The 27,788-nt window shown below is 41.2% G+C and overlaps 1 protein-coding gene across 1 annotated transcript in view; it reads left to right on the top strand.

Annotated features, from left to right (window-relative positions):
- Positions 1-27,788, top strand: part of WWOX (WW domain containing oxidoreductase) — a 930,620-nt gene that overhangs the window by 249,940 nt on the left and 652,892 nt on the right. The window contains exons 7-8 of the mRNA XM_078062358.1: positions 18,245-18,430; positions 25,411-25,675. Coding sequence (XP_077918484.1) covers positions 18,245-18,430; positions 25,411-25,675 — 451 coding nt within the window. The remainder of the gene's footprint in view (positions 1-18,244; positions 18,431-25,410; positions 25,676-27,788) is intronic.

Raw genomic sequence — 27,788 nt, 5'->3', positions numbered from 1 at the left:
AGCAAATTCCTTCACCTCTCTGATCTTAAGTTTCTTCATCAGTGAAAGTGGGAGATCATGATAATACCATCGTGGGTGGTTGAGAGGATTAAATAACATAATGTTTCTAAAACATAGTACCTACCTGATACCTAATAAACACTTAATAAATTTTAGCTGTATCACCATGGTTGTTGCTATCATTATCATCATCCTTTGCAATTATTATGTATACTGCCTTATAATAAGCTCACGGAAGTGGATGGATGGGATGGGTGGGTGGGTAATGGATGGGAGGGAGGACAGAAGGACAAAAACAGAAACACACAGTTTCATTTGGTGACCCGAATTTTGCTTTTAATGTGCTGATTCTCAGCCGTTTACGATTCTTGAACTGATACTTCCATGGGTGGTATAGAGGTTATGCATTTAAAGATCTTGGGAAACAAATTTTAAAGTAATCTTATGTATAGTAGTTATTTCAGGCAAAACACCCCATAAAAGTTCCCTTCTAGGAAACCATGGACACCTTTGCCTGTTAGGAGCCAGGACTTTGCTGGAGTGGCGTAGACCACGTGGCCGAGCTAGGCTGGCGTCACTTGGCGTGGACAGGGATCGACCCCTCTGGGCTCCGCCAGGCCTTTTCTTTGGCCCACACTGAGACCACCCCCCTAGTCATCGACGCAGCAAGTCTGTGATTACCCTCAGAGAGCTCTGGTTTATGTAAGACTCGGGAAGAGCATTTCAGTGTCTGTGGTTGAGAATTTTACATCCCATCTTGGCTCGTGACTCCAGCTTGGTTTTTCTCCTTGCACTTTCCAACCATTCCCATTGTCACGTTGGAATTCTCCTTTTACATAATTGACATGTTGGGGACTTGTGCTTAAACCACACCGAAATCACATTTTAATAATGCAGGAACCATCTCTTTTCCCCAGTACGTTGTCAAGAAGCTAATTCTTGTCAGCCTAAAAACTCAAATATACATTTGAAATAAATCAGCAGTGCTACACTGTGGCAGCCTGCTGAAAATCCCCAAGGAAGATTATATTTTCAGTTGAACTACTTGTCACTGTGCTGTGTTTTTAATGTTGTGAGTCCTTTGTTTTCTTCATTTCGTACAAATCTACCCAATCCCTTGTCATCCAGGAAATATAAATTGACCCTCTCCATTAGTGGCAGAGTTCTTATTTTGCCCTTAAAAAGCTTCTGCTGTTAAGGTTCAGTCACCAACTCGTAATCAAGTAGATATTTTAGCTGACATTATGCAATAATTGATAACCAAAAACAGAAGAAAAGGTTTATGGTTGTCTTGAGAAGTACAAGTAGTGGCAAAGTTGACAAACGATGTAGCTTTGGGAAGCAGATCTGGGCAAAATGTTTGCCGCCTAAAAAGAAAGAGGTTTTTCAATTTCCCACATCAGAACTCCCAAATTCCCAAGGGACTGTCACAGTGGTTCTCAGCTCGGTTGTTTAAAAATGCTGATGCCTGGCTGCTACTCCCATTCTGATTTCATCATGTCTGGGATGTCCCCTGGGCATTTGGACTTTCAGAAGCTTGCCAGGTGGTTCTCAAGAGCTGCCGTGGGTGGGGCACTGAGCACCGCCCTCCTAACAACTGGGTCTGGAGTCTTAGTTATTTTTTGCCCGCCTGGAGTTCTGCAGGGATAATTGCTTCACCCCTTCTGCTGTCATCCCCTCCCCTAACATAGCTCAGAGCATTGACAGAGATCTCTGACAGACCACCATCAACTGTAGTGTCAGACCAGCGCAGGTTCAAATCCTGTCTTGACAGCTTAGCACTCTGAGCAAGTTACTTTGCTTCTCTGACCCTAGGTTTCCTCATCCGTGAAATGGAGTATAATGGAGGGTCAGAGCTCTGCATTCTGAGGTTTAAAAGCGATAGTGTTTATATGTCAAGGGTGTATCCATGTCTGGAGAAGAGCGGTAAAAGGCACCTATGCCCGCTCTCGCCTGCTTCACAGCCCAGTGCAGCAAGCTCAGGGAGGTGGGGCACCTGCAGGGAGGCTCCTGGACCTCAGAGTAAGGAAGCCAGGGGTCAGGGGCGGAGGTCCACCCCAGGGGATGTGCCCCTTTATGAGAGGGATTTATAGATGATGCCCGGGTTTGAGGTTTTAAGTTAGTGAAGGTGGCTCTTCTCCTCACCACACACATTTGTTCCTCCCAGGTCCTGTCTTGTGCTTTCTGTGTTTTATGTAACTGCTCAGAAAATGCAGTGCTGAGACCAGACCCCTGGACAGTCGAACTTTATTCCCTGAATGCGGCCATACCGCTTCTCTGGAAAGGGTGTTCCACACAGAGGATATGGTGGTAACTTTTTCTTTTAAATGTACCACTCTCTCTCTCTCTCTCTTTTTTTTTTTTTGTAGATTTTAAAAGCACTATATAAGTCTTATGGAACATTTTTGAAATTATGGAGAAACATACAGAATAAAGCACAAGTTAACCATAATTCCACCATCCAAGACAATCCATGTTAACAGTTTGATGTACCCATTTTTGTTCTGTGTTCGTAGATTCTTAAAAAGAAAAAAAATTCTTTATTCATTTTTTATTGAGAGATAATTCATATATCATGAAATTCACCACTTTAAGGTGTTCACTTCATTGGTTTTTAGTATATTCACCAGGTTGTCCAACCATTACCATGATTGAATTCCAGAACATTTTCATTATCCTAAACGAACCCCCTTACCCATTAGCTGTTACTCTCCAGTTCCTCCCCAGTTCCTCCCCACTCCCAGCACCTCCCCGGCAACCAGTAATCTACTTCCTGTCTCTGTCTCTGGATTTGTGGCCTTTCGTGTCTGGCTTCTTTCTCTTAGCATAATGTTTTCAAGATTCAGCCATCTTCCACATGTATTGGTATTCCAGTCTTTCTTAGTGCTAAATAAGATTCCATTGTATTGATATCATACTTGCTATATTCATTCATCATCTTGATCAACATTTGGGCCATTTATGCTTTTGGGCTGTTAAGAATAATGCTTGTGTGAACATTTGTGTACAGAGTTCTGTGTGGATGCATATTGTCATTTCTCTTGGGTATATGCCCAGAAGTGGAATTGCGGGGTCAGGTGATGACTTTATGTTTAACTTTTTGAGGAACCGTCAAACTTTCCCGCAGCTGCTACACCATTTTACGTTCCTCCCAGCAGTGTCCGAGGGTTCCAGGTTCTCCACAACTTCGTCAACATTTGTTAGTGTTCTTTTTTTTTTTTTTTTTTTAAGATTTTATTTATTTATTTGACAGAGAGAGCACGCACAAGCAGGGAGAATAGCAGGCAGAGGAAGAGGGAGAAGCAGGCTCCCCACTGAGCAGGGAGCCTGATGCGGGGCTTGATCCCAGGATCCTGAGATTATGACCTGAGCCAAAGGCAGATGCTTAATCGACTGAGCCACCCAGGCCCCCCATTCTTTTTCTTTTTAAATTAAAGCCATTTTTTTTTTATTGTAGCCACCCTAGTGGGTGGGAAGGGGTTATGTGACATATATTCTCTTACATGGGCATTTTTTATGTCATCAAACATATTTCTATAACTTAAATTTTAAGTGCTTTACAGGAATGCATTGCATATAAGTAAACTTATTTAATCAGTCTTAAAAAATGCAAAATAATGCTGTAGTTTGTAGAAAATTCAGGGACTAATATGTCAAAGAAAGAAAAAAAAAGTGAAAATTTCAACCTAATCTTTTAAAAAAATGGCTGGGGCCCCTGGGTGGCTCAGTTGGTTAAGCGCCTGCCTTTGGCTCAGGTCATGATCCCGGAGTCCTGGGATCAAGTCCCACATCGGGCTCCCCCTGCTCTGTGGGGAGCCTGCTTCTCCCTCTGCCTCTGCCTGCCACTCCCCCTGCTTCTGCTCGCTCTTTCTCTCTCTGTCCAATAAATACATAAAATCTTAAAAAAAAAGGCCAACATTTAGTTGTTAGAAATAAATTCAGTCTGACATGTTAAGATTCCAATAATAGGTTGAAATAATGTCACAAACTTAAATGATGTAGCTTTGTGTAACCTATTAATTAAAAAAAACACACATAACCTTATTTTCATTGAACTTGCTATATCTTGAGTTAGTCTCATTTTCTGTTCACAGTGGAAATATGAGGATAAAGGTGGACGGGGTCTGGAGAGTGGTTAAGCCACAGCTGCCCCAACTGGGGGAGGGGAAGGAGCCCAGCTGGAGGCCACCTAACTCATTCTGAGAATGTCAGGGTAGGTTTCTCCGAACCCTGGGATTTTTTGTAATTGAGATATAATTGTATACCATAAAATTGATCATTTTAAAGTGTACAGCTCAGTAGTTCTTATTCTATCCACTGAATTGTACAGCCATTACCAATAATTCCAGAACATTTTAATCACTCTAAAAAGAAAACCATGCCTGTGCTCTTTAGCAGTCATTTCCCACCTCCCTCCACCACTGTAGCCCTAGGCAACAGCTAATTTTTCTGTCGGCCGATTTGCCTCTTCTGGACATTCCATGTCAGTGGAATCATGCAATACGTCGTCGTTTGCAACTGGCTTCTTTCACTTTGTATAATGTTCTCAAGGTTCATCCATGTCATAGCATGATCACCACTTCATTGCTTTTTATAGCATTGCTAAATAATATTCTGTTAGACAGGTAGACCACATTTTGTTGATCCATGCATCAGTTGGTGGACATTGGGCTTATTTCCACTTTTTGGCTATTATGAATAATGCTGCCATGAACGTTATTCCCAGTGCCTTGCCTTCTTGGGGGAAATCATGATACTTGGAGGTTAAAGGTGTTGGGTGGTAGGCTGGTGGGGACAGTGAAACAAGTCTCTGGGGACCAGTATTCCTCCCACGCTCAACACCAAGACCCTTTCTGAGTCCCTCTTGAGGGACTCGCCCAGTGGTCTTGTAATCGCCTAGGAAGCATGTCTCCTGGGAAGAAGTCTTCAAGTCCAGGATCACAGCCAATATGAGACACCAGATGTTGCAGTTACCCTTTTTTTTGGTTTAAGAAGAGAGCCACTCTCACAAAGTGACAGGCTGCCTCCAGCTTGGGCTCAATTATTTTGTAAAGCTTCTTGTTTATTTGACCTCTCCTGACCCAGGGAATAATTCTGACCAATCATGGCTGACTCCCTTTGGCACTGGGGTCTGGTTACTTTACAGCTGATGACAGAGGGGCCACACTGCTACCACATCTGAATTAATCCTTAACTCCAGAGCTGTGTGCTGTTCTCCAGCAAGGTTGTATTTCTTCATTAGCTATTCCCAGGGCCCAGGGAGTCCCAGAGGATGTCAGAGTACATTAATTTTTATCATAATATGGAATCTTGCAGGTCTGAATGGCAGCACATGGCTGTCAGGGGCTTTCTGAACTCGATTACAGCTCCATATATCTCTAGGCAAAACAGAGGCAGGAGTCCTCATTGGCAAGGGAATGTACAAAATGCATGAGATGTTTTATTGTTTGAGTAACTTGACCATGCACTTAAACACATTCCCCAACTAAGTTTTTTTCCCCTGATGTCCATGTAAGTTCACCTCTGCCATCTTACATTAAAACCCCCTCCCTTCACTGTGACCATATAAGGTATATTTTCAATAAGCTCTTTTGCATAATGGTAATGAAATCATCATCTGCTACTTAGACAGCTGTTCTATAAATATATTAAAAAATGAATGTTCCCAAGATTTTTTAGCAGAATTTAGCAGAATTTATTTAACAGGTTGGTATTGCAGAAGTTTATAAATAATGACTTGTAATGCTTAATATTACTTTATGGCCATAAAATGTAATTTTAATTTGAAGGAATGCTAATTTGTTTTCAGAAAGGCAAGTTATTTCTTCATTGACTTTATATTCCCTACTTGTCAACAGAATAGAATGCTTGGAGGAATGCATTTTACTTATAGAAGATGCCCAGGTATTATTTTAACCTTGTCGACAAATGCCAGGAATCCCCTATAAGCAGGGTCCTGTACTACACTCTGCTTGGTATGGATATAAGGACACCCCCTACCCCCACAAGGAAATCGTAGTCAAAGAGAGAAGGCATTGTTTTTAGTTGTGAGGGCAAATGTGTTCTTAGTAGGGATGGCCAAATAATTTACTGCTGGCTCTAGTCCTTCACTCAGGTGTCCTGGAGAATTCTGATTTCTTTGTAATGGATGTGTTTTCTAAGGCCACATGCACTGTTCATTTAATTACTCCCGCTGCTAGGCAGCCAAATTGCACGAGCTCTGTGAGCCATCGAGCAGTCTCCCAAAGTTCTCACATCGCTGTTTATGTATAAGATGGACACAGGCAAATATTCTGTTTATCTTAACACATACTAATTTTTAAAAACTAAAACCAGAGCAGCAACTCTACTCAGCAGCTGTTTTTGCAAAGGACAAGACTGAGAAATACAGATGTGTTGGTTTCCAGTACATTTTTTTTTTTTAAGTGAATATAGGTGGTCCTTACATTTGACAAAAATTAGGCAGGTGGTGCATAAATGACTGCATTGGGATGAAGCTGACACAGAGAGAGGCTCCATGGGTTAAAACCCAAGTACTGACTGTGTGCATGCCGTGCTTGAGTCATGCGAGCAAGGATGCAGACCTCTGTCACCAGCACGATCTTATTTGATTCTCAAGCATTCCGTAATTCCAAACTTCTGTTGCATCTCGGGCATGGCGCTGGCTGTGGGAGCACAAGGGTGACTTCAGAGACACGCTCAGCCCTTCAGGGATTTCTAGCCCACTGTTGTGACTTTCTCCTTTTTGTGTCCGAGAAAACTGAGCATCATGGAGAAAGTAACCAGCTCCCTCTTCTAAATAATCCCAGCCCCTGCTCCCTGTCCACCAGCTTCTTCCATTCCCGAATTCATATGAATAATATTCACATTCTCTGAGTTCCCTTGTGGCGTTTATTGAACTCCAGTTTGGCCTCCCAAAACTTCTTTCATATCACGAGTGAATTTCTGTAGGACATGACCATCATTCATTTGTTAGATGAGCAAATGGGAATTTGCCAAGAGAGACTCTGGTTCATCTGCATTTTCTCAATCTGTAGGAGCTACGTTCAAGTGAAGTTACTGGCTTATGAGTGTGGTTGAATTTATCCTTACCTTTCCCACTCTTCCATCCTTATTGTGCTTATCATTGATTGTCCAATTTATTAAATATTCCCAGGGAGCCAGAACACAGGGCAATAAAGTACTGAATGCAAAGGCAGGAGTGAAAGTTGGAAACAAGTGGACCATTAACACCAAAGGGTCAGACCTGCATTTGAGATATCATGTTATTTGGATTAAGTGCTCTTAGTGGCGTAATTACCAAATTGATGCATTTTTCCTAGAATGCCCCCTTGGCAAGAGATGTAGGTATTTTCCTGTTGTACATCTTGCCCCATTTAGAATCAGTGAGGTTGAGATTTTGCTGCTGGGCCAGTATATGATAGGATGGGAAAATATAATCAAGGTAATGGACATGAGGCAAAAATTTAAGGAAATAACAAAAACAAGAGTATTTCTATTTTCTGTTAAGTGTATGTACTGATGTTCTGGAATTCACTATAAGAAGTTGTAAATGGTGCATGAAATGAAAAATTCCTGGTGGTCTCCTGGGATACAGCCAGTGCTCTGCTCTATTCCTGCTGATTGGTTTGGATTATTTTCTTTAGTCCAACTTAGGAAAAAAAAAAAAAAGAAAAGTGTAGCTGGGTTATCTTAACAGCAGAATCCACTCTAGGTTAATTATTACGTTAATACTTGATGGTGTCCTTAAATTCTGAAAACATGTGGATCCTTCAAATTTTAGAAGCACAGCTAGACAGTCACTGACCACCTAAGCTGATGTTGATTTTATGTGTTCCAATTTCTCTTGTTTTATTTGCTTGATTTCCTTGCATATTTATTGAGGCTCTTACCTACCAGAGATATCGGGTGAGAACATGGGAAACCAAGTATAGGTATTTTATAAATATGGGAGACAGTTATATACATATTCTATATCTCTGAATTATTGATAGATAGCATGTCCCCAAAGTGTAGCCAAGGTCTAGGAAACAGGCAGCCAAGAAAAAATAGTCTGTTTTAGATACCATCTCTCAGCTGATGTTAAGCAGTTTACATTTTTCTCTAATTTTTACCACTATCAAACAAGGTGGATACTGTCTTTCCCTTTAATCATTATTGTCATTGTGAGTTTGAGTGGCTGATTATTTATTTTTTTCCAGTATGTTACCATAAACAAGCATTTTTTTTTTTTTTTTAAGTTTGTCCATATACCACCTAAAGTCCCCTTGACTTTTACTGTTGGTGTGCACACTGCATCTTGGGCAGTTGAGGTCTTGGTGGACTGCTGGAGAGTCTGGAACCTTCGCTGGGCTGGAGATAGCTGTATGAGAGAATGGCTGTGTTCTAGCTTATGCTGCCATCCGTGAGTTCAAAATAAGCCAGCCCTAGCGATCTGAGCAGAGATCCACCTTGGAATTCTACAGTAATTTTTTCCTCCCCCTTTTCTGGAAGAAAAAGAAAACCTAATACTTAGTAAGTCTGAGAAACAGTTGTTTTTGGGACTTTGGGTCCTTAGGCCCTTTCTTTTGAATTTCAGAGTATTTCCATATAGTATGAATTCCCACAGCTCGCTTGAGAAATGCCCCAGATGGTGTGACATTCTGTTTCAAGGAGGAATTGAAAAGTATTTTCCTTTACATAACATTACACTTAGCTCATTCTTTTGCTGTGTCTGAGATGGAATCCCCCAAAGCCACAATTGTGTTAATGTTCCGCAGGGTGTTTATTTAGCCTGTAAAGGTCTGTCTCGTTTTCTGGAGCATGTTATGATTCAGTTTACAAATCCTCACTGTAATTCAATCCCATGATGGTTGCTACTGCTCTTCATAGACTCGAAGCACCTTCTCTGTGCTCAGGTTTGACATTATGTATGGTTCTTAGGTTGCTTGGATCATAACGGACTGGTCTTGTCCTCAAAGCATAAATAACTCAGTCTTCATGGATCAGCTAGAACCAATCCACTTTTCCCCTGCTTCTTTTGCCATATTTTAGGTAATAATAAATTGTAAAACATGGCTATGGAATGTGATTTGCAAACCAAATGTCACTGGGAAAATAGCATTGATTCAGAGCATTAATTCCTTCATTCCTGATGTACAAAAGACTTACTTCTTACTGCATGCAAACAAAGGCTGGGCAAACAAAGACTTCTTTCCTAGGGACATTGATTGTAGTCTGCTGGTGAAGATAACAGATGGATTGTGTCACAAAGAGTTAAGCAATGTAGGAATGGACACACCCCAGGCAGAATTGAAGCCCCAGCCTCCTGGGAGATGCTACAGCTCAGAAGCTGATGTTCTGTTTACAATAAACTCTTACGAAGTGCTAGGGTTGGGTCATTGCCAGTTACTGATGAGCATTCAAAATAGTTGGCAGGGTTGAGAATGGCAATTGATGTTTGTGGAGGAAACAGACAGGATCCTGGCCCTCGAGGGGTCCGTGTCAGTAGGAGATTGGTGTCTTGTCGGGGACCTGTAGGTCAGGGAACATGGGAAACAGCTGGATCTCCTGTCCCATGCATTTGTCTAGTGGTCGTAGGTCGAAGGACCTTGTGTCCTTTGGTTATATCTGTCTCTCTGTCAATCACACTGTTGTCAGCCTTGTAAAAGGTTCCGGGAAAGTGTCTAGGAACTTCAGAAGAGGGAGATAGTACCCATCTTCCAGATGAGGAGCAAGGATTCTTCAAGCAAGAAGGGTCATGAGTAGTCCTTGGGGGACGGGGTGGGTTGTGATGTGTAGAAGGTACAGCTGGGACAGAGTGAGGGACCCCCCCCCTTGGGTCCATCTAAGGGGACAAGTAGAGTGAGGCAAGAAAGCACTGTGTGTCCGTGTGTCAGCAAGGATCAGAAAGTCCTGTGATACCAACATCCCTAATTGCTCTGCTGTCCAGGAACCCTCACACATTCCGTCACCCTGGGTGAGAGCCAGGTTGGAGATAGGCTGAAGTTCTGGCGTTTTATTCGAGTTTAATTTCTTAACGTCATTATCAGAGCGCTGCTGCTTGTGGATGTTCAGGGTGTGGGGTGCCATTCACATCGCCCACTCTCTGTGTTCAAGCCCCTGGCTCCACACAGCAAGCCTTCCTTATTCCCTGGTTGTAAAGCCTCTGTGTTTTCCTGCCTAAGAAAAGATTTTGGTGGCAGATATTCCTAGGTTTCAGTCTGGCTTCTTCACCTACTTGGCAAGAAACATTTTGAACCTTAGTGTTTTCCTCTGTAAAATGGTAATGATGCCGTCTACCTTATGGGTTGCCATGATTATTAAAATAGCATATTGACGTGCCAAGAACTACCAGCAATGTTTCCTCAGACTGACATCATATGACTGTCCCAGGCAAGGAACAAGTCTAGGCCTCTCTCTCGGTTCATGTTTACTAGACCCCTGTGTTCAAATAGATGCTTATTGAACATTCTCATATTTTTAGAGGATGACAACACTGTGGAACTGCACCCCTGCTGTTACAACACTTATACATAGAACATAAAATTTCATAGGAAAGGATTTTTGTTATTGGTCAGGACTTCCAGGGAGTTCTTGCCGCAATGAGGTTCAGGAGTTGCCTGAGGAATTACACAGATGCTGAATGCTGTACACATTCAGAGGAGGAGCCGTTCTTACGGGTTCAGTGGTCCAGGAAGGTTCCACAGGGGTTTGAACTGGCTTTTGAAAGGACGGGGGGGCAGTCAGCATGGGTGCCGTAGACATGGGCCAAGTATTCTCTCGTCTCTACACTGTTAATGTTGACCTGTTCTCTCTGCAAGTAGATTTTAACATGTTTCTTCTCAGGTGTTTGCTGCTACCGGGGGCAAGGTGCATCGTAAATAGTCCATGCATAGTCTACTTGACTTCAGTCAGATTTAACAGTTTTGTATTCATCACCGGTCAGGCACATGGTGCTCTGCGAGTCGGTCCAGAGATGCGGAGATGAATAGGCGCAACTTCCGTGGACCCACTAGGTGCAGTCAGCACACAAATACACCAGTCCCTTATCCTGGGGCTGTGATTCGGGCCTTTGGAAGCACACAAAGCACTCTTGTGTTTCTACATTTTTTTTAAGTTGCATTTTCTATATAGTAAAATTCACCTTCTAATAATAGAGTTCGGTAAGTTCTAACAAACACACAGTCATGGAGTCACCTAGTCAAGATATAGAGCAGTTCCCTTACCCCCCAAATTTCCCCTGTGCCTTTTTGTAGTCATTCCCACCTCTGCACGCAGCCCTTGGCAACCATTGATTTTTTTTCTGTCTCTAGAGTTTTGCCTTTTCCAGAATGTTACATAAATACATGTATTCCATATGTAGCTTTTTGTGTTTGGTTTTTCTCTCACATAGCATGATCCATATACTAGTTATCTGTTGCTGTTAAATTACTCCCAAAAGTTAGTGACTTAAAAGAGCAAATGTTTATTACCTGACTCTGTTAGTTTTCTATTGCTGTTGTAATAAATTACCACAAATGTACTGGCTTCAAACAACACGTATTCAGGGTGCAGGAATATATATTCCTATCAGCTTTGTATAACATAATAACAATATAATAATATTATAAATAAATCTGCTAATTTCATTGGTAGGAAATATTTTAACTATTGCTACTAGAGGATTTTAACATGTTAAATCTTGTACTGGTTATTTGTAATCTAGTTTTATCAATTTTTAAATACCTTCATCAGTTTTTCTGTTAGACTCTCAGAATGTGTTTAACGGGACCCCCAGTATTCATGATAGGTCAAATAAGGGAGCAAGTAGAGGTAGCAAGACCAGGTCTGGGCTGTTGCAGTGGCCAGAGCTAAAGGCAACAGGTTATGGAGTGCTGGTGGTTGTCTTAGCTTGAGTTCCCCAGAAATCAGGCCTGATAGAGGGACGTATTTATTGATGATTTACTGGGGGAGTATTCTCAGAAGAAGGTAGGGAGGAAAACAGATTGTGTTTCACTCGAGACTAGCTTCAGCCTGATGCCACACGTTCCTGGAGAAGGACTTATACCAGAGCTGTCCTCCTTGTTAGCAGAGCAACTGGGTCTGGGGCATGACTTTCCAGATATGATGGTGACCATCAGTCAAGGACAATTTTCTGGAGAAGTCTGCTCTCAGCAGTGGTGAAGGGATACACTGGACCCATAATTGAGATCTAGACAGGACATCTTAATGCTCATTCCATTGGAAATGTAGGGGACTGGAAAAGTATTAATAGTCTCTAGAGATGTTGGTGTTGACTAGTCATAGAGACTAAGGGAGAAGAGGGAGTAGCAAATGTTTCCTAAGAGTTACTAATTAGGGGGCCAGTTAGAGAGTATCATCACCCACTAGAAATAAGGAGATTAGGAAGTGGAAAGATGAAGATGAAGAGTTCAGAATTGGGGTGGATATGAATGAGATTCTGGAACCTGGGAGGAATATGGGGGCTGGAGCTGTGGGTGTGAAGTTCATCTTTATAGACGTGTTGTTTGGAGTCCCTGGCTGGGAGAGGGAGGGCTGGAAGAGACAGAAGATGGGGCAGTGGCAACATTAGGAGGAGGTCCATTGCGACAGAGAAGTCTGGTTTCAACAGAGGGGAGGTTGTTGGGTTTCTTGATTGGGAAGCCATAGCTCTCCAGGTGGCTTTGAGAGAATCTGGAGGGTAATGGGAAAGAATTCACTCAGCTTGGTGATAAGAAGTGGGTGACTTGGGGCAAAGAATGGAGACAAATATTTCAAAACTGTAGTCCACAAATGGGAAGAGAGAGGCTAGTGCCATTTGGAAGAGCCCCAATGTCATATAGATGTTTTTCTCTTTCTGGCCTTCTCTCTCCTGTCTGTCCTCCTTCCTTTTGGTTTCTTTTTTCCACTTTGCCCATTTTCCCTTTGTAGATGGTCAAAAAAAATCTGATTAGCCTGAAGGCAGCAGGAATGAGCCCATGAAGCATGAGCTACTGGAAAGGCTAGAAAGAGAGGGAGAGAAAGGCATAGTCAATGGGTGGGATGCTCGAAGAGTTGTACACCTGAAACAAATACAGTGTGGTATGTCAGTTATATCTGCATTTAAAAGGAAAAACAAAAACAAAAACAAAACAAAACCGGAGGGGAGTGAGAGGAAAACTTAGAGATCAGCTATCTGAAAGCCTTTGCACTAGGACCTCCTTCCGTTTATCGTCCCCATCTGGCACTCTTTCGGTAGGAAGATCACTTAAGGCTACTGTGACTGGCTCAAAAGCTTGGCCCATCATTGCTTCCATGGATGAGCAGGAGCACTGTCCCCTGCTAAATAACAGGATCACCACTCTCCTTACTATTGAACAGGTGTTCTCTGGTCCAAAGGAATGTGTTGGCCCCACTGGGCCTGGAGCATCATCCCCAGCAGGCCCAGAGAAAGCCAGGGTCCCCTCTTGCTCTGGGTAGATTAGAACTGCAGAGAAGCAGCACACCCCCTTTCATTGGGATCTTCTATATATTGAAGACCTCCCCTGTCCTCGCTCACCCCTCACAGACCAGAATCCACCAAAGAAGAAAAAAAAATCAGGCCCAGAGAGTGCTGACTAACAGCATCAGCTTTGGAATTGGAATGATACTATTTTTGTTTCCATTCTGTCTTTATAGTTTGAACTTTCCTTTTGATATTCTGTAAATATTCATCATCTCAGAGCCTTTTGAATTGCAATGGCTTTTAGTCAAAACTGAGCAAAATGTGCCATTTGAATAATAAAAACCTCATTAAAGTGAGGCAAAAGAAATTCTTTTCCTTTTGTACAAGCCAATTAAGTGTCTTTACAATTAAAAAAAGTCTAACACTTTATAGTTTCATATTCCATAAGCCTGTTTTTAATTAATGGAGGTGACAAGTTTTAGGTACAGGGTACGTATTTTGCCTCTGGTGGTGCAATTAACATTAATGAAGGGTATTAAAATTTGGTGAAAGAGGAGAGGATTTCCCATGTCCTCTGTGGATTCATGCCCCCAGGCTGAGGTCTTTGGTAGCAGGTTTCTTGACGTGTTTTGCATTTCCTTGAGAAAATGTACAGGCAGGGATAAAGGTAACTTGAGGAGGCCAAGAGGTGTGGTGTCAAAATTCCAAATGCCCAGGCCTATCCTAAAGACATGGAAACACTGCAAAAATCAACTTTGAAGAGTTGTATTTTCTCCTGTGGATAGAAGGGAAGGGTATAGAGACAAAGGAAGTAACAATGATTTAACCTGGCATGTACCTTGCACAATACTGGGATTTTACTCTTCACAACCTTGGGAGGGGTGTATGCTGCTGTTTTGAGTTTACAGGGAGCGGAGACAGGTTTACAGACGTTAACGAACTGACCGCAAGTCAGGTAAGTATAGTGACATGACTGAGCTAGAATTTCTGTCAGCACTTGTCTCTACCCATTTAAGGGAGCTTATCTAAGAAAGAAGGTATTGTGCAGTAGCTTTGAACTCAACTGATCTTATTTTATTTTGTTTTGTTTTGTTCTTAGTCATTTGCTTCTTTATTTTAGCTGTTTCTGATTCTTATTCAGACCATAGGATGTGTGTTTCTAATCTCTTGTTTTCCTGTTTGTAAAATGTTGATAATAATACATATCACTTAAGGTTCTTATGTACACAAAGCTATTAATAAATGCCTAATCCCCATTTATCACTCAAAGGAAAAAAAAAAAAGAAAAAAAAAGTGTCAACAACTCTGAAAAAGTGAACCAAATATTTGAGATGAAAACTGAAAGGAGCTCACATATAATTCATATATTCACTTGGCCCTTTTCCCATTTCTCTCTCAAAGTTTTTTTCCAATGGTCTTGCCTTACTACAAAATATGGGTTATTTTGGTTATAAATGAGTAGATTCTGTTTTGATTTGAAATAGGCTCTGATGAATGTTCTAGGTAGACCAGATGCCTCAAAGCATTTTTTGTCCACCTCTTCAGAGAGTAACTGGATTGTTGGGGGGCTGTGCATTGACAACTGGGGGGACCATAAGTGGAAAACAGGTGATCCCAACCAAACACAGGTGACCTCAGCCACATCAGCACTTTTAGGTCTTAGGTAGATGGTGGATTGGAGCTTTATCAGGCAACAGAACAAATAAGATAGTTTCTCAGTGAGACCTAGTGGCAATGAGATTTACATAAATACTTTTTAAAAAACAGTGAGTTAATTCTTTTTTCCTCTAGTGATAAATTAATTCATGCTTTCTACCACGCATTTATTATGAATTCTTAATGAAATTAGTATCATTGAGATCATTAATAATATCATTAATATTATGAATAATTAATGAACTAATTCCAATTCTTAGCAAACTCTAAGAAAAAATGAATAGGAAATAAAACTTCTCAACTCACTGTATAAGGCCAGTATTAGTCTGATTTGAAAACCAGATAAAGACATCACAAGAAAATTACAGACCAGTATCACTTAGAAATATAGATGTATACATCTTCAACAACATATTAGCAAACCAAAAGCAGCAATATATAAAAAGGATTATACACTATGGCAAGGTGTGATTTATCCAAGGAATTCTAGGTTGGTTTAACATCTGAAAGTCAGTGTAATATACCATATCAGTAAAATAAAGGATATGCCATTGGACACAGGAAGAGCATTTGAAAAAGTCCAACACCGTTTCGTGATAAAAACACACAACAAACTTGGATTACAAGGACATTTCCTCAACCTGATAAAGGGCTTCTAAAAAAAAAACCCCACACCTAACCTACTTAATGCTGAAATATTGAATGCTTTCCCTTTAAGATCAGGAAACAAAACAAGGATATTAAATCTTACCACTTCCATTCAATAGTGTGCTGGAAATGCTAGTCAGAGTAATGGGGGTGGGAAGGAGACATTCCAATTGGAAAGGAAAAAGTAAAATTATCTTTATTTGCAGGCAAAATGACCTTAAGTGTAGAAAATACTAAGAAAGCCACTTAAAAAAACAATTAAATCTAATAGATAATTTCAGCAAGGTTGGGGGATAAAAAGTCAATATGCAAAAATCAATTGTATTTCTATACACTAGTAATGAATAATTCCCAAATCAAATTAAGAAATCAATTCTATTTGCCATAGCATCAGAAAGAATAAAATACTTATGAATACATTTAATGAAAGATGTGATAAATTTGTATTTTGAAAGCTATATAATATTGTAGAAGGAAATTAAAGAAGACCTAAAGGGATATAAAGACATCCCATGTTCATGGATCAAGAGACGTAATATTGTTAAGAAGACAATATTCTCAAAATTAATCTGCAATTTTTTAAAAAGGTTTTACTTATTCATTTTAGAAATAGAGAGCACAACTGGGGGGGGGAGGGGCAAAGGGAGAGGGAGAAGCAGACACCCCACTGAGCAGGGAGCCTGACTCAGGGCTCAATCCCATGACCCTGAGATCATGACCTGAGCTGAAGGCAGACGCTTATCTGACTGAGCCACCCAGGCACCCCGATCTGCAATTTTAATGTAAAACTTTATCAGAATTGCTGTTGGCTTTTTTTTGCAGAAATTGAAAGCTGACTCTAAGCTTTATATATGTGCATGCAAGGCTCCTGACTAGCCAACCCAAACTTGAGAAAGAACAACATTGAATTACTCTCACTTCCCATTTTAAAAATTTACTACAAAGCTTTAGTAATAAAGACTATAGTACTACCATAATAATGGAATAAAATTGAGAGTCCCAAAATAAATTCTTTCAGTTGGTCAATTGATTTACATCAAGGGTGCCAAGATCATTCAATGGGGGGAAGAATAGTCTTTTTAACAAACAAAGCTAGGGCGCCTGGGTGGCTCATTGGTTAAGCGTCTGCCTTTGGCTCAGGTCATGGTCCCAGGGTCCTGGGATTGAGCCCCGCATTGGGTTCCCTGCTCCGCGGGAAGCCTGCTTCTCCCTCTCCCACTCCCCCTGCTTGTGTTCCCTCTCTCGCTGTGTCTCTCTGTGAAATAAATATCTTAAAAAAAAAAAAAAACCCAACAAAGCTACAATAGTTGGAATACCTGCATGCCAAAGAATGAAGTTAGATCTCTTGCATTCACCTTACTTCTGTGTTAGCTTACAGTGGATCATAGATCTAAATGCAGGAGCTAAAACTAAAACTCTTAGAAGAAAAGATAGAAGTGTATCCTTGTGATGTTGGGTTGGGCAATGGTTTCTTAGATAGGACCCCAAAAGCACAAGTGACAAAAGAAAAAAGTATATACAACTTGCATTTCATCAAAATTAAAACTCAGAAGATAATTTAAGACATTTCAGGGTTCCACCCACCCCTAGAGACAACTACTCTTCACATTTTTGTGTACCCTTCATTAATATTTTGTGTGTGTTATGTGATCATACAAAATTACATATTTTGTTCTATAACGTGCATGTTTTACAGGGTCAAAAGATGTATCATTTCAATGGCTGCATAGTATGCATATATTCAGATTCATTTAATGATTTCCCAATTTTATATTTTGTTTATTTTGTAATGTTTTGATTTTATAATGTAGTTACAAACACTATGGATAGCCTTTAATACATGCCTTTTTACAATTCTTATTAGCACCTTAGGATGATTTTCCCACAAGTGCCATTTCTTTATGAGGATTTAGGATTTTGATTCACATGAAAGGCTTACTTTTACTTTTTAAAATTTTATTATGAAACAAATTAAATAGATTCAAAATAGAAAATATTATAATAGACCTCCACTTACCCATCCCTGGGCTCCCTTGTTTCTAAAGTGTAGATGTAATTTGACCTCTGGGAGGAATATATTCAAACAATGTGTGCCTGTCTCTTTAAACAGAGAGTTTCCCCCTTGATACATTTACTTAGAACCTATTAAATGCTGGTTCCTGTGTTGGTATTTATACAGCCTATATTCTCTTTTATTTCTTACATCTACCTTAAGGGTTATTTTGATTTTTTAGGTGAAGAAGCTAAGAATTGGATAAACTAAGATGCACAGATAAAATTAGGTTTTAGAATCTGGGTTCCATCCAGGGTGACCAGTTTGCCCAGTGCAGTCCCAGTTTGAGCACTGAAAGTCCTGTATCCTGGGGAACTCCTGGTGCCCTGCAGCCCGCTCACAGTCTAAACCCTTCCCCAGCAGCATGGCTCATGCTGTGACATCCCATTTCCAACTGATGAATCTTGAAGACAGGGAAGAGTTGATTATTCCTGTCAGAACATGGGTTATCCTTGGTTTTAGAGTGTTTATGTCTGCACAATGTTGGATGTTTTATTTTTCAGATCTCTTCACGTGCTTGTGTGCAATGCAGCGGCTTTTGCTTTGCCCTGGAGCCTCACCAAAGATGGCCTGGAGACCACCTTCCAGGTGAATCACCTGGGGCACTTCTACCTTGTCCAGCTCCTTCAGGATGTCCTGTGCCGCTCAGCTCCTGCCCGAGTAGTTGTGGTCTCGTCCGAGTCCCATAGGTGGGTTAGCATCTGATGTGTTTTTTCATCTGGCCCCTTCCTTGTGTCAGCCGGTATCTTCCCGAGGCTCCCTTTCCCAAAAATACTTCTCAGTGATGCTCCCCTGGAAAGTGTGGGTGCACTCAACCTGGCTTCCTTAATTTTCCGAGGTCTTTCTCTTGTTTTGAGATTGTGGAGGATTATTTGGGGGTTTTGTCTACAGCAATGTAGATGGTTTTTACAACTATACTTCAAGCTCCTCATTGATTTTGCTTCGAGATGGAATAATAATTGATTAAATCTGAATGCCTGACCTTTATCGATTTGTCATTCAACAACTTCAACACCTCACCAAGAAGAATGTGCAGTTATTCTAGCAGGAGAAACAATGCAATTAAAGACTGCGAGATGAAATCCAATTGTTTTATAATGAGAAATTAGGGAATTCAATGCAGACATTAGCTGTGTAATTGTAGAAAGGGAAAGTACTGTAGTTAGAACATATTAGAAATCTGGCCATGCCTCTTTTGGTTAAAATTTCAATTAAAACATCAGATGGCACTTCTCTTCTATTACCATTAGGAGAATATCCAATTGACTAAAAAGGCATTTGAAAATTTCATTGTATTTTCCGCATATTTGTTTCTGGAGTTGGATAAACAACTATTTGTCTAAAGAAGTAGTCGGAGAAGACAAAGGACTTCCCGGGTGAGGCTAGATTTAATGCATGTTAGGGAGATTTTCCTGGTGTGGTTGGGAGCTTTCACTCTTTGCAAAGTAGCTGGAAAAAAATAATGTGCAAGGGTCTGTTTTTTTCCCCTTCTTCTCCGTCTTAAGTCCTGAAATGTTTTAGTGACCCAGAATGAAGCTTATTTTTTTAATCATGCTTCCATAAAATGTAACCCCTGGGACTTGGAAGAGAGAGACCAGCCAAGGGTTAGCCTGAACCCTTTATCACTCCCAAACACAGGGGCTTATGGTATAAGTGACACATTGCAGATAGATTTACTTTTACCATTTTAAATTTATGGTGGCTGAAATGAAAGGAAAATGCCCGTAATAATCCTCCCCCGTGTTAAAAGACATGAAACATCTAGTAATTAGGTGGTAACAAAATCTGGACATCCTTATCTTTGTAAATCACACCAGGTTTGTGGGGGAAAAAAAAAAAAGTGGAGTGGTCCTGCTCAGGAGTGAGGGAGGCTACTGTGGGGGCCGGCACAGGAGAGCAAGCTCCGGAAATAAATCTGCCAGCCGTGATCGTTTGCCAGATGTGGAGGGCACCACGGGATATGTTTAAATGAGTTGGTATTTAATGGGAGATTATGTTGAATTGTCAGCTGCTTGCTTCCCTTTGTAAATCTGGATCTCAAATGGTATTCCATGTGACGTCTTTGTTCTCTTCTTAACTGCCGCATAATTCGAGCCTACCTTGGAGATCTGAATCTTAATTTCACAGAACAGACGAATTGGAAGGAAGGGCCTTGGTCTCCTGAATTAGACCCATTTTAGTTTACAGACAAGGACTTCCTGAAATGTCTTATCAGGCCCACTCCTGTCTGCTGATTGGCACTGGTTTTTCTGCTTTCTGGTCATCCTTGGCACCTGTTAGGGGGTATTTTTACAAAATGCTAATTGCCCCAAGCTGGTTTGTTTATGACCCTTGTGTTGCTCTCCTGTGGTGCCCAAAACAACAGTGTGAGTACTGGGTGCATAGTCCTGGGAAAGCACTCGCTCACTGCTCAAGGACCCAGAGCCCTAAACCATGTTGTAAAAGGGAAGTGTTGATATCTAATTACCTCCATAAACCTTGGCGGAGTCTTTTCGTTGGAGTCAAGACCCCCTGTTAGGGGAAAAATAAAGTCCTATGTTTGCAGAAAAATATTATACCAGACTGCCCCCAGGCAAAATATTTATTAGCCTCCCCGTGTCTTCATTGTATTCTAGTTACTTATCTGGAGTCTGAGCAAGTGAATGAAGTTTTTGCATACCCAAAATACATCATATTAAAATGAGAACTCTACTTCTTTGCTGTGAAAAATTTTCAGATAACAATTAAAATAGAATGAAAAGAGCGGAGGGCTGGCTGTACAACTCTGAATGGCTGCAGCTGTGTTGAGTGCCAAGTTGCTACACACACACACACACGCACGCACACGCACACACACGTACACGCGCACACACACGCGCACGCGCACACACACGCACACACACGCACGTACAGCTTCTGACGCAAATTCAGTCTTACTCTTTGAACATACTAGCTTTTGTCTACATAGAATCCAGCCTAATTATTTTTGTTTGGTAATTTAAAAATCCTTGGTTAAAAAAAAATAAAGGAGCAGTATATATAGAAATACAAGATAGAGGTCCCCACAAAGAGCAAGTGTTAACGTCCAGAGAGCAAATGTTCACATTTTACTGTATTGGTAAGAGGATAAATCTATTAAGACATTATTGTGTGGCTTTGTCAATTTTTCTACTTGAAAATAGGGTAAGCAGCCTTTGAAGAGTTGTTTTACTGCCTCTGGAGCTGAGAGGTGAGCATGGTCGTTTTTCAGGAAGCCTGCCCTGGTTCAGAGGAATCAGAAAGCTTGCCCACGCTTCCCGTTTCCCAGAGGACTGTCAATATAAGCTAATCAGACCTTAAAAATGGGTCTGCTGCTCAGGAGATCAGCAGGGCAGGAAGTCAGGGGTCCGCTTATGGAGGGGGGCTGCTTGCAAAGGGTGGGCCTGCCCTATAGTAGCTGTGCTTCTCCATCCTGAGAACTTACTTCAACTGGGTTCCATCTAATTTCTCATCACGGTGTGTGTGTGTGTGTGTGTGTGTGTGTGTGTGTGTGTGTGTGTGTTTCACCTTATTTCTAGATTAAGGACTAGGAATGATTTCCCTTCTCCCTCTTAACTTCCCCAGTGTTCTCCTGTCATGAGATACTTCTGCGTTGTCCTTAAAAACCAAAGCAGGGGATTCATTCTAAACTTCAGCCACGGACATATTGATGAAGAACCTAGAGGACCTGAAGCTTGTGCTAAATTTTGCCTTTGGAACAAGGCTCAAAACAAAGCTTTTTGTAATAAGGGAAACTTGGCCCTTAGTTTGGAATTCCGAACCCACGACCAAACTTTAATTCTCTAATCCTGTATTTAGTCCCTGTTCTGTGTCAGGCACTGTGGTAGGCAATATGCAAGGGTCTTACTGTCCACCTTCCAGGAATTCACAGTCCAGAGTTGGAAGCAGGTGAATAAATGGCTTGCAGTCTGGTGTGGTAAGGACAGAGGCACACTGTACAGATAAAAGGCAAAGATGGCATGATTTGCTTTGTTACTGATGTTGGGTTGGGGCAGAGCGGGGTCATTGAACACTAGGGATGTCATGGCCTGGATCCTGGCGAGTGTGTGCCTAATTTCCATGGAAACATGTCTTTCCATCTGCTTTGCATGGCTTCCTTCTTTCTTTCTTTTTTTTTTATTATTGTGTTAATCACCATACATTACATCATTAGTTTTTGATGTAGTGTTCCATGATTCATTGTTTGCGTATAATACCCAGTGCTCCATGCAGAACGTGCCCTCTTTAATACCCATCACCAGGCTAACCCGTCTTCCCACCCCCCTCCCCTCTAGAACCCTCAGTTTGTTTTTCAGAGTCCATCGTCTCTCATGGTTCATCTCCCCCTCCGATTCCCCCCCCCTTCATTCTTCCCCTCCTGCTATCTTCCTTTTTTTTTTTTTTTTAACATATAATGTATTATTTGTTTCAGAGGTACAGATCTGTGATTCAACAGTCTTGCACAATTCACAGCGCTCACCATAGCACATACCCTCCCCAATGTCTATCCCCCAGCCGCCCCATCCCTCCCACCCCCCATCACTCCAGCAACCCTCAGTTTGTTTCCTGAGATTAAGAATTCCTCATATCAGTGAGGTCATATGATACATGTCTTTCTCTGATTGACTTATTTCGCTCAACATAACACTCTCCAGTTCCATCCATGTCGTTGCAAATGGCAAGATTTCATTCCTTTTGATGGCTGCATAATATTCCATTGTATATATATACACCACATCTTCTTTATCCATTCATCTGTCGATGGACATCTTGGCTCTTTCCACAGTTTGGCTATTGTGGACATTGCTGCTATGAACATCGGGGTGCACGTATCCCTTCGGATCCCTACATTTGTATCTTTGGGGTAAATACCCAGTAGTGCAATTCCTGGATCGTATGGTAGCTCTATTTTCAACTTTTTGAAGAACCTCCATACTGTTTTCCAGAGTGGCTGCAGCAGCTTGCATTCCCACCAACAGTGTAGGAGGGTTCCCCTTTCTCCGCATCCCCACCAACATCTGTCATTTCCTGACTTGTTAATTTTAGCCATTCTGACTGGTGTGAGGTGGTATCTCATTGAGGTTTTGATTTGGATTTCCCTGATGCTGACTGATGTTGAGCACTTTTTCATGTGTCTGTTGGCCATTTGGATGTCTTCTTTGGAAAAATGTTTGTTCATGTCTTCTGCCCATTTCTTGATTGGATCATTGGTTCTTTGGGTGTTGAGTTTAAGAAGTTCTTTATAGATTTTGGATACTAGCCCTTTATCTGATATGTCATTTGCAAGTATCTTCTCCCATTCTGTCGGTTGTCTTTTGGTTTTGTTGACTGTTTCTTTTGCTGTGCAAAAGCTTTTTATCTTGATGAGGTCCCAATAGTTCATTTTTGCCCTTGCTTCCCTTGCCTTTGGTGATGTTTCTAGGAAGAAGTTGCTGCGGCTGAGGTTGAAGAGGTTGCTTGCATGGCTTCTTTCAATTTGTCCCCCATTGCCACCCAAGAAATTGTGAGAATAAGCAGTTGGGGAGAGTTGCCTGGAAGAAATGGCACTCAAGCTGGGCTGGGCTGAACAAATATGCCAAGAATGATTTCCAGCAAAGCTGATGGAAGAATAGTGGAGAATGAGAGAAGGATGTTATTTTGTCCCATACCATTTAGATGCTGCCTAGATCCTTGATGCTACTTTCTACTTAGAGTAGGTAGAATTTCTAAGACATGACCCATATGTTGGATCATTGGGTTCTCAGCAGTCTCATTTTGTTATACCTTGTTACTACTTGGAAATAAAGTTCAGAAATAATATAACATCCCTGCATAAATATATTTTAATTCAATATGCTAGCTTACCTATAATGGGAAGAAAAATAAATGTGAAGCAAAATAGCATGTTTCTTGCTTGAGCAGGACTACAGGAAAGGTAAGTTATCAGGTGTGTGTGTCCATGCATAAATCACCTCCATTGGGATACTCACAAATGCAGACTGTTAACAGGTGTGTGACATTGAAGACTCAAATACTACCAGCATGGAATCAAGCCTCACCTCCCCCAAAAACCCACGGAATCTGAAAGTGCATTCATTCTTCATTTGCATGGTTGTTGTACTACATTCTTGGAAATTCAGTGGATGTTAAAACTGTGCATATATGTACAACACAGCCAGGCTCTAGGCTCAGATAATTATACACAGGCTTTTCATCTGCGTGAATGTCCAGTGGGCCAGTCTTCACTGAGCAAGACTCGTCTGCACTGCAGGACATCTACCATCCCCGGCCCCCGCCGACAATCATTATAACCACCAGAGAAAGGCCCCCATAAATTTTCAAATTTCCCGCTAAGTTCCACTGCTTTAGATGATTAAGCTCAGAAGTCTGGGCCCTTCCTGTGGTTTGGGGACTTGGAAACAGGCAGCCAACAATTAGTTTCAAGGTCTTGTTGCCATATTCGTGATAACATTTCTGGCCATCGGCTTTGTTGATGACTTCAGAGCAGCAGTGTCATTTAACACCAGAAATTGGATGTCACTGACTGAGTCCTGCAGAAGGGAGGTTTAATTTCCATTAAAACATGAATTTCATCTGTCCCTGTGATGCTTTTCCTTGGTCATAGCTCAACCTGAACTGCTCATATTAAGGAACAACCAGATTATTCCATAATTTTCATTTTACCTTTTGGTTCTGTTTCCACAGCAGTTACCCAGAGTACTCTCCTTATGTTTCCTTATTACTTCGTGCAAATGCCCAGAATTAATTTAGTGAAGGAAACTGAGGGGTCCTTAACAGGGCTGAGACCATCATCTAGAAAATTCCTTTTGTTATGATTTTTTTTTTTTCTTTTAGGGCAGTCACTACTTTGTTACTTAAAAGAGAGAGAGAGAGAGAGAGAGAGGAAGAGAGGATGAGAGAGCAAGAGAGAGAAAGAAAGAAAGAAGAGGAAAAAAAGGAAAGAACCAAACAGCTGGTGTTTAATGAATCCGTCAGACCCAGTTATAAAACACCAACTACTTACTTTGATTTGTGTGTATCCATGCCATGGTTGTACTTAAAAACAGTAGACTCTGCCAGAACTCATTTTGGCTTTGTTTACATTTATCTTTTAAACGTATAAGACTATTGATGGCACCTCACCAAGGTTATAACCCCTTTATAATCATTAATTTTTAATCTGGAAAAGAGTCTTGGGGGCAGCAAGACTCATCTATATTTACTTGGATGCTCGAATGAAAATATACAGGACTCATGCGTTGGCTAGAACAACCCAGGAAAGCCCTGTCAGAGGTTAGGAATGTGGTATCTTTCTGCTTCCAAAAGCAGCAGCCCTTTATTTAAGATGCTTTTCCAATTTAATTTAATTATCCTTGGACTTCCTGTTGAAGGTTTTGAAAAATCCGTGTTGGGCGGCAGGGGCGGGGGGGTGGGGGTGGGAATTCAGCGTGTTATGATTGCCCCATTTCTGAGTTTGGGCCTTTATTTACTCTGTCTTTGGACCCAGTTGGTCTATCATGTTAAATCACTATTGTTAGTTTTTAAGGGACACTGTTTCTACATTTGCACAATTGTGTTCTCAGTTGTCTCTGGTTTCCTCAGATTTCTACTTAAAAAAAAAAAAGCTAGTATCAGAAGTCAGAGATTGGCTGCTTCATGTCATATTTCTTTCTTCTTTTCTTTTTTTTTTTAGATTCACAGATATTAATGATTCCTCGGGAAAACTGGACTTCAGCCGCCTTTCTCCATCTAAAAATGACTATTGGGCCATGCTGGCGTACAACCGGTCCAAGCTCTGCAACATTCTCTTCTCCAATGAGCTCCATCGCCGCCTGTCCCCGCGTGGGGTCACGTCCAACGCCGTGCATCCTGGAAACATGATGTACTCCTCCATTCATCGCAACTGGTGGGTGTATACGCTGCTGTTTACCTTGGCCCGGCCTTTCACCAAGTCCATGGTAAGTGAACGGCTTCTATCGCCGCAAACACCTTAAGTGCGCTCTTTATGGACACACGCGTTTTCTTCAGCTTCTCTCCTCTTGTAGTGTTAAGTCTGGTCTTGACAGTCACATCCTCAGGCCCATCAGAGCCATCAGAAAGGGCTCTCGATCGCACATCAATTGACTTATTTTGCATCTGTTTCTCTAAAGGCGTCTTGGAGGGCTGGATAGTAGATATGGTTTTCAGGTGTTGTGTTAAGGATGGCTAGAGGTCTTGATGGAAATGGTTCTCTTTATTTTGATGCAATTGTTTTATTGCTATTATGCAGAAAGCATAGTATTTGATAATGGTGTTTTGGGTCAGTAGGTGAAAAATATAGATTTGTGACCACTGAATTATCAGCAGAAGTGATTCCTTTGTTTTCACTGAGAATCTGTATTTGATGTTCTAAATTCTTCTTTAACAAGTGTAAACTTCACCTGGAGAAGCTTTCATTGGTTGGAAGTGCATTTTATTCTTTACCTCCCCAAAGGTGAGTCCTTTTGGATGAAACACATTTCTGTGGTTAGATTTGGAAATTTTCACAAAGGTAAATAGAAAGTTTTTACATTTTTGATGGTTGTATAACAACCATATCTAGAGACTTCTTCCATGAAAACATTTTAATAGAAAGTCTTTTAAATGAACAGTGCACATTTTACACAATATATTTGGTATGGTGTTTTTCTAAACCAGAGGCCTTTAAAAACACCCAGAATTAGTGCATACTAGTACTGTTCTAGTTAACTAACTTAACATCTAATCCTAGAAAGGCCCAGACACATTTTGGCCTTTACGAGTATCACAAGGTGAACTCATTTTCTTGGGGAAATGATCCCATGGCCTCTGAATAGAGTTTGTCTCCTCCAGTGGCCATTCCCACTTACCGTGGTGGGTAAGGCACTTAACCAGTCGTAGCCTGATTCCTCACAACTAAGATGGCAATAGGGGTTGGTGTGGGGATTGACCATAACGGATATGACATTTATAATATTGGGTATAGAATTTCTGTCATGATTTTAATCTGACTATCCAGCATGGTGGCCACCTGCCATATGTGGCTATGGAGACCTTGAAAAGTGGCTAATACAGGTAAGAAACTGAATTTTTAATTTGATTTTACTTTAATTAATTTAGATTTATATTTAATTTAGACTTAAATAGCTACATGTACCTAATGGCTTCGAGATTGGAAAGCACAGTTAAAGAACGTGCCCAGCATGGTGTCTGCGTGTAGTAGGTGTGCAGTATTCCTGTTATGATGGTTGTTATTTTTGTTGTTACATTACCTTTGGAGAGCGCTATTCTCCGAAACGTCATTGTTTGTGTTGCATACAAGGGTCACAGAGCTAAAGGAGTCTGTAAACCTGGAGTCTGGTGGTGGTGTTTGGGTAGACCTCTGTCTCTGTCCCCAGAGGCCCGAAGAGAAAGTTACCAGCAAAGTAGGAAGGGTGTCCAGATGAAGAGAGCCTGGTCTTGAGCGTGTGTTTCTGGTTCCCCAGGAAGCCATAGTAGAATGAACTTTCAGTGTTCTTGTCCCCAGGTAACTGAAAAACAGCATCTTTCATCTGCCACAAATGTACTTTTTTAGATAAGCATATAAATTATGAAGACTATGAAATGTGTATATAGGTTTAGATTTTTAGGAAATTTCTCTCTAATAGTATCTTTATATACTTGGGTATTTGGGGGTATTTTTAGCCATCAGAGTTGTATGACTCGGTTTATAAAGAGGCGGAATGGAAACTCACTTGTCAAACTCATAGCCAATCACTTCTTGTTCATAAACGTTTCGGACTCCGCGCATGTGGGAGAGGCATCAGCATGACTGTAAACCGCAGGGTGGGTCCGTGTCACTGGCGGGACAGACTGGGCTTACTGGAAAAGTCGCTCTGGTGTTTTATCCTTCTCTACGTGGCTTGACACTGCTTCTGTCAGGATAAGACATTTGTTTCATGGACGCAGAGTGCACTCCTACCTTTTTAACACCAATTTATTTTTGAACATAAGCCATATAGTTGCATCCCATTCTCACCCCATGTGAAAGTTGGGATCCTAAATGCTCCTGAAGAAGCTTAGCGTGGATGCAGT

Source organism: Halichoerus grypus, chromosome 15 (assembly GCF_964656455.1).
Source record: "Halichoerus grypus chromosome 15, mHalGry1.hap1.1, whole genome shotgun sequence".
NCBI lineage: Eukaryota > Metazoa > Chordata > Mammalia > Carnivora > Phocidae > Halichoerus > Halichoerus grypus.
The sequence above is the reverse complement of the archived record's forward strand: the minus strand, read 5'-3'. Positions and strand labels throughout refer to the sequence as shown.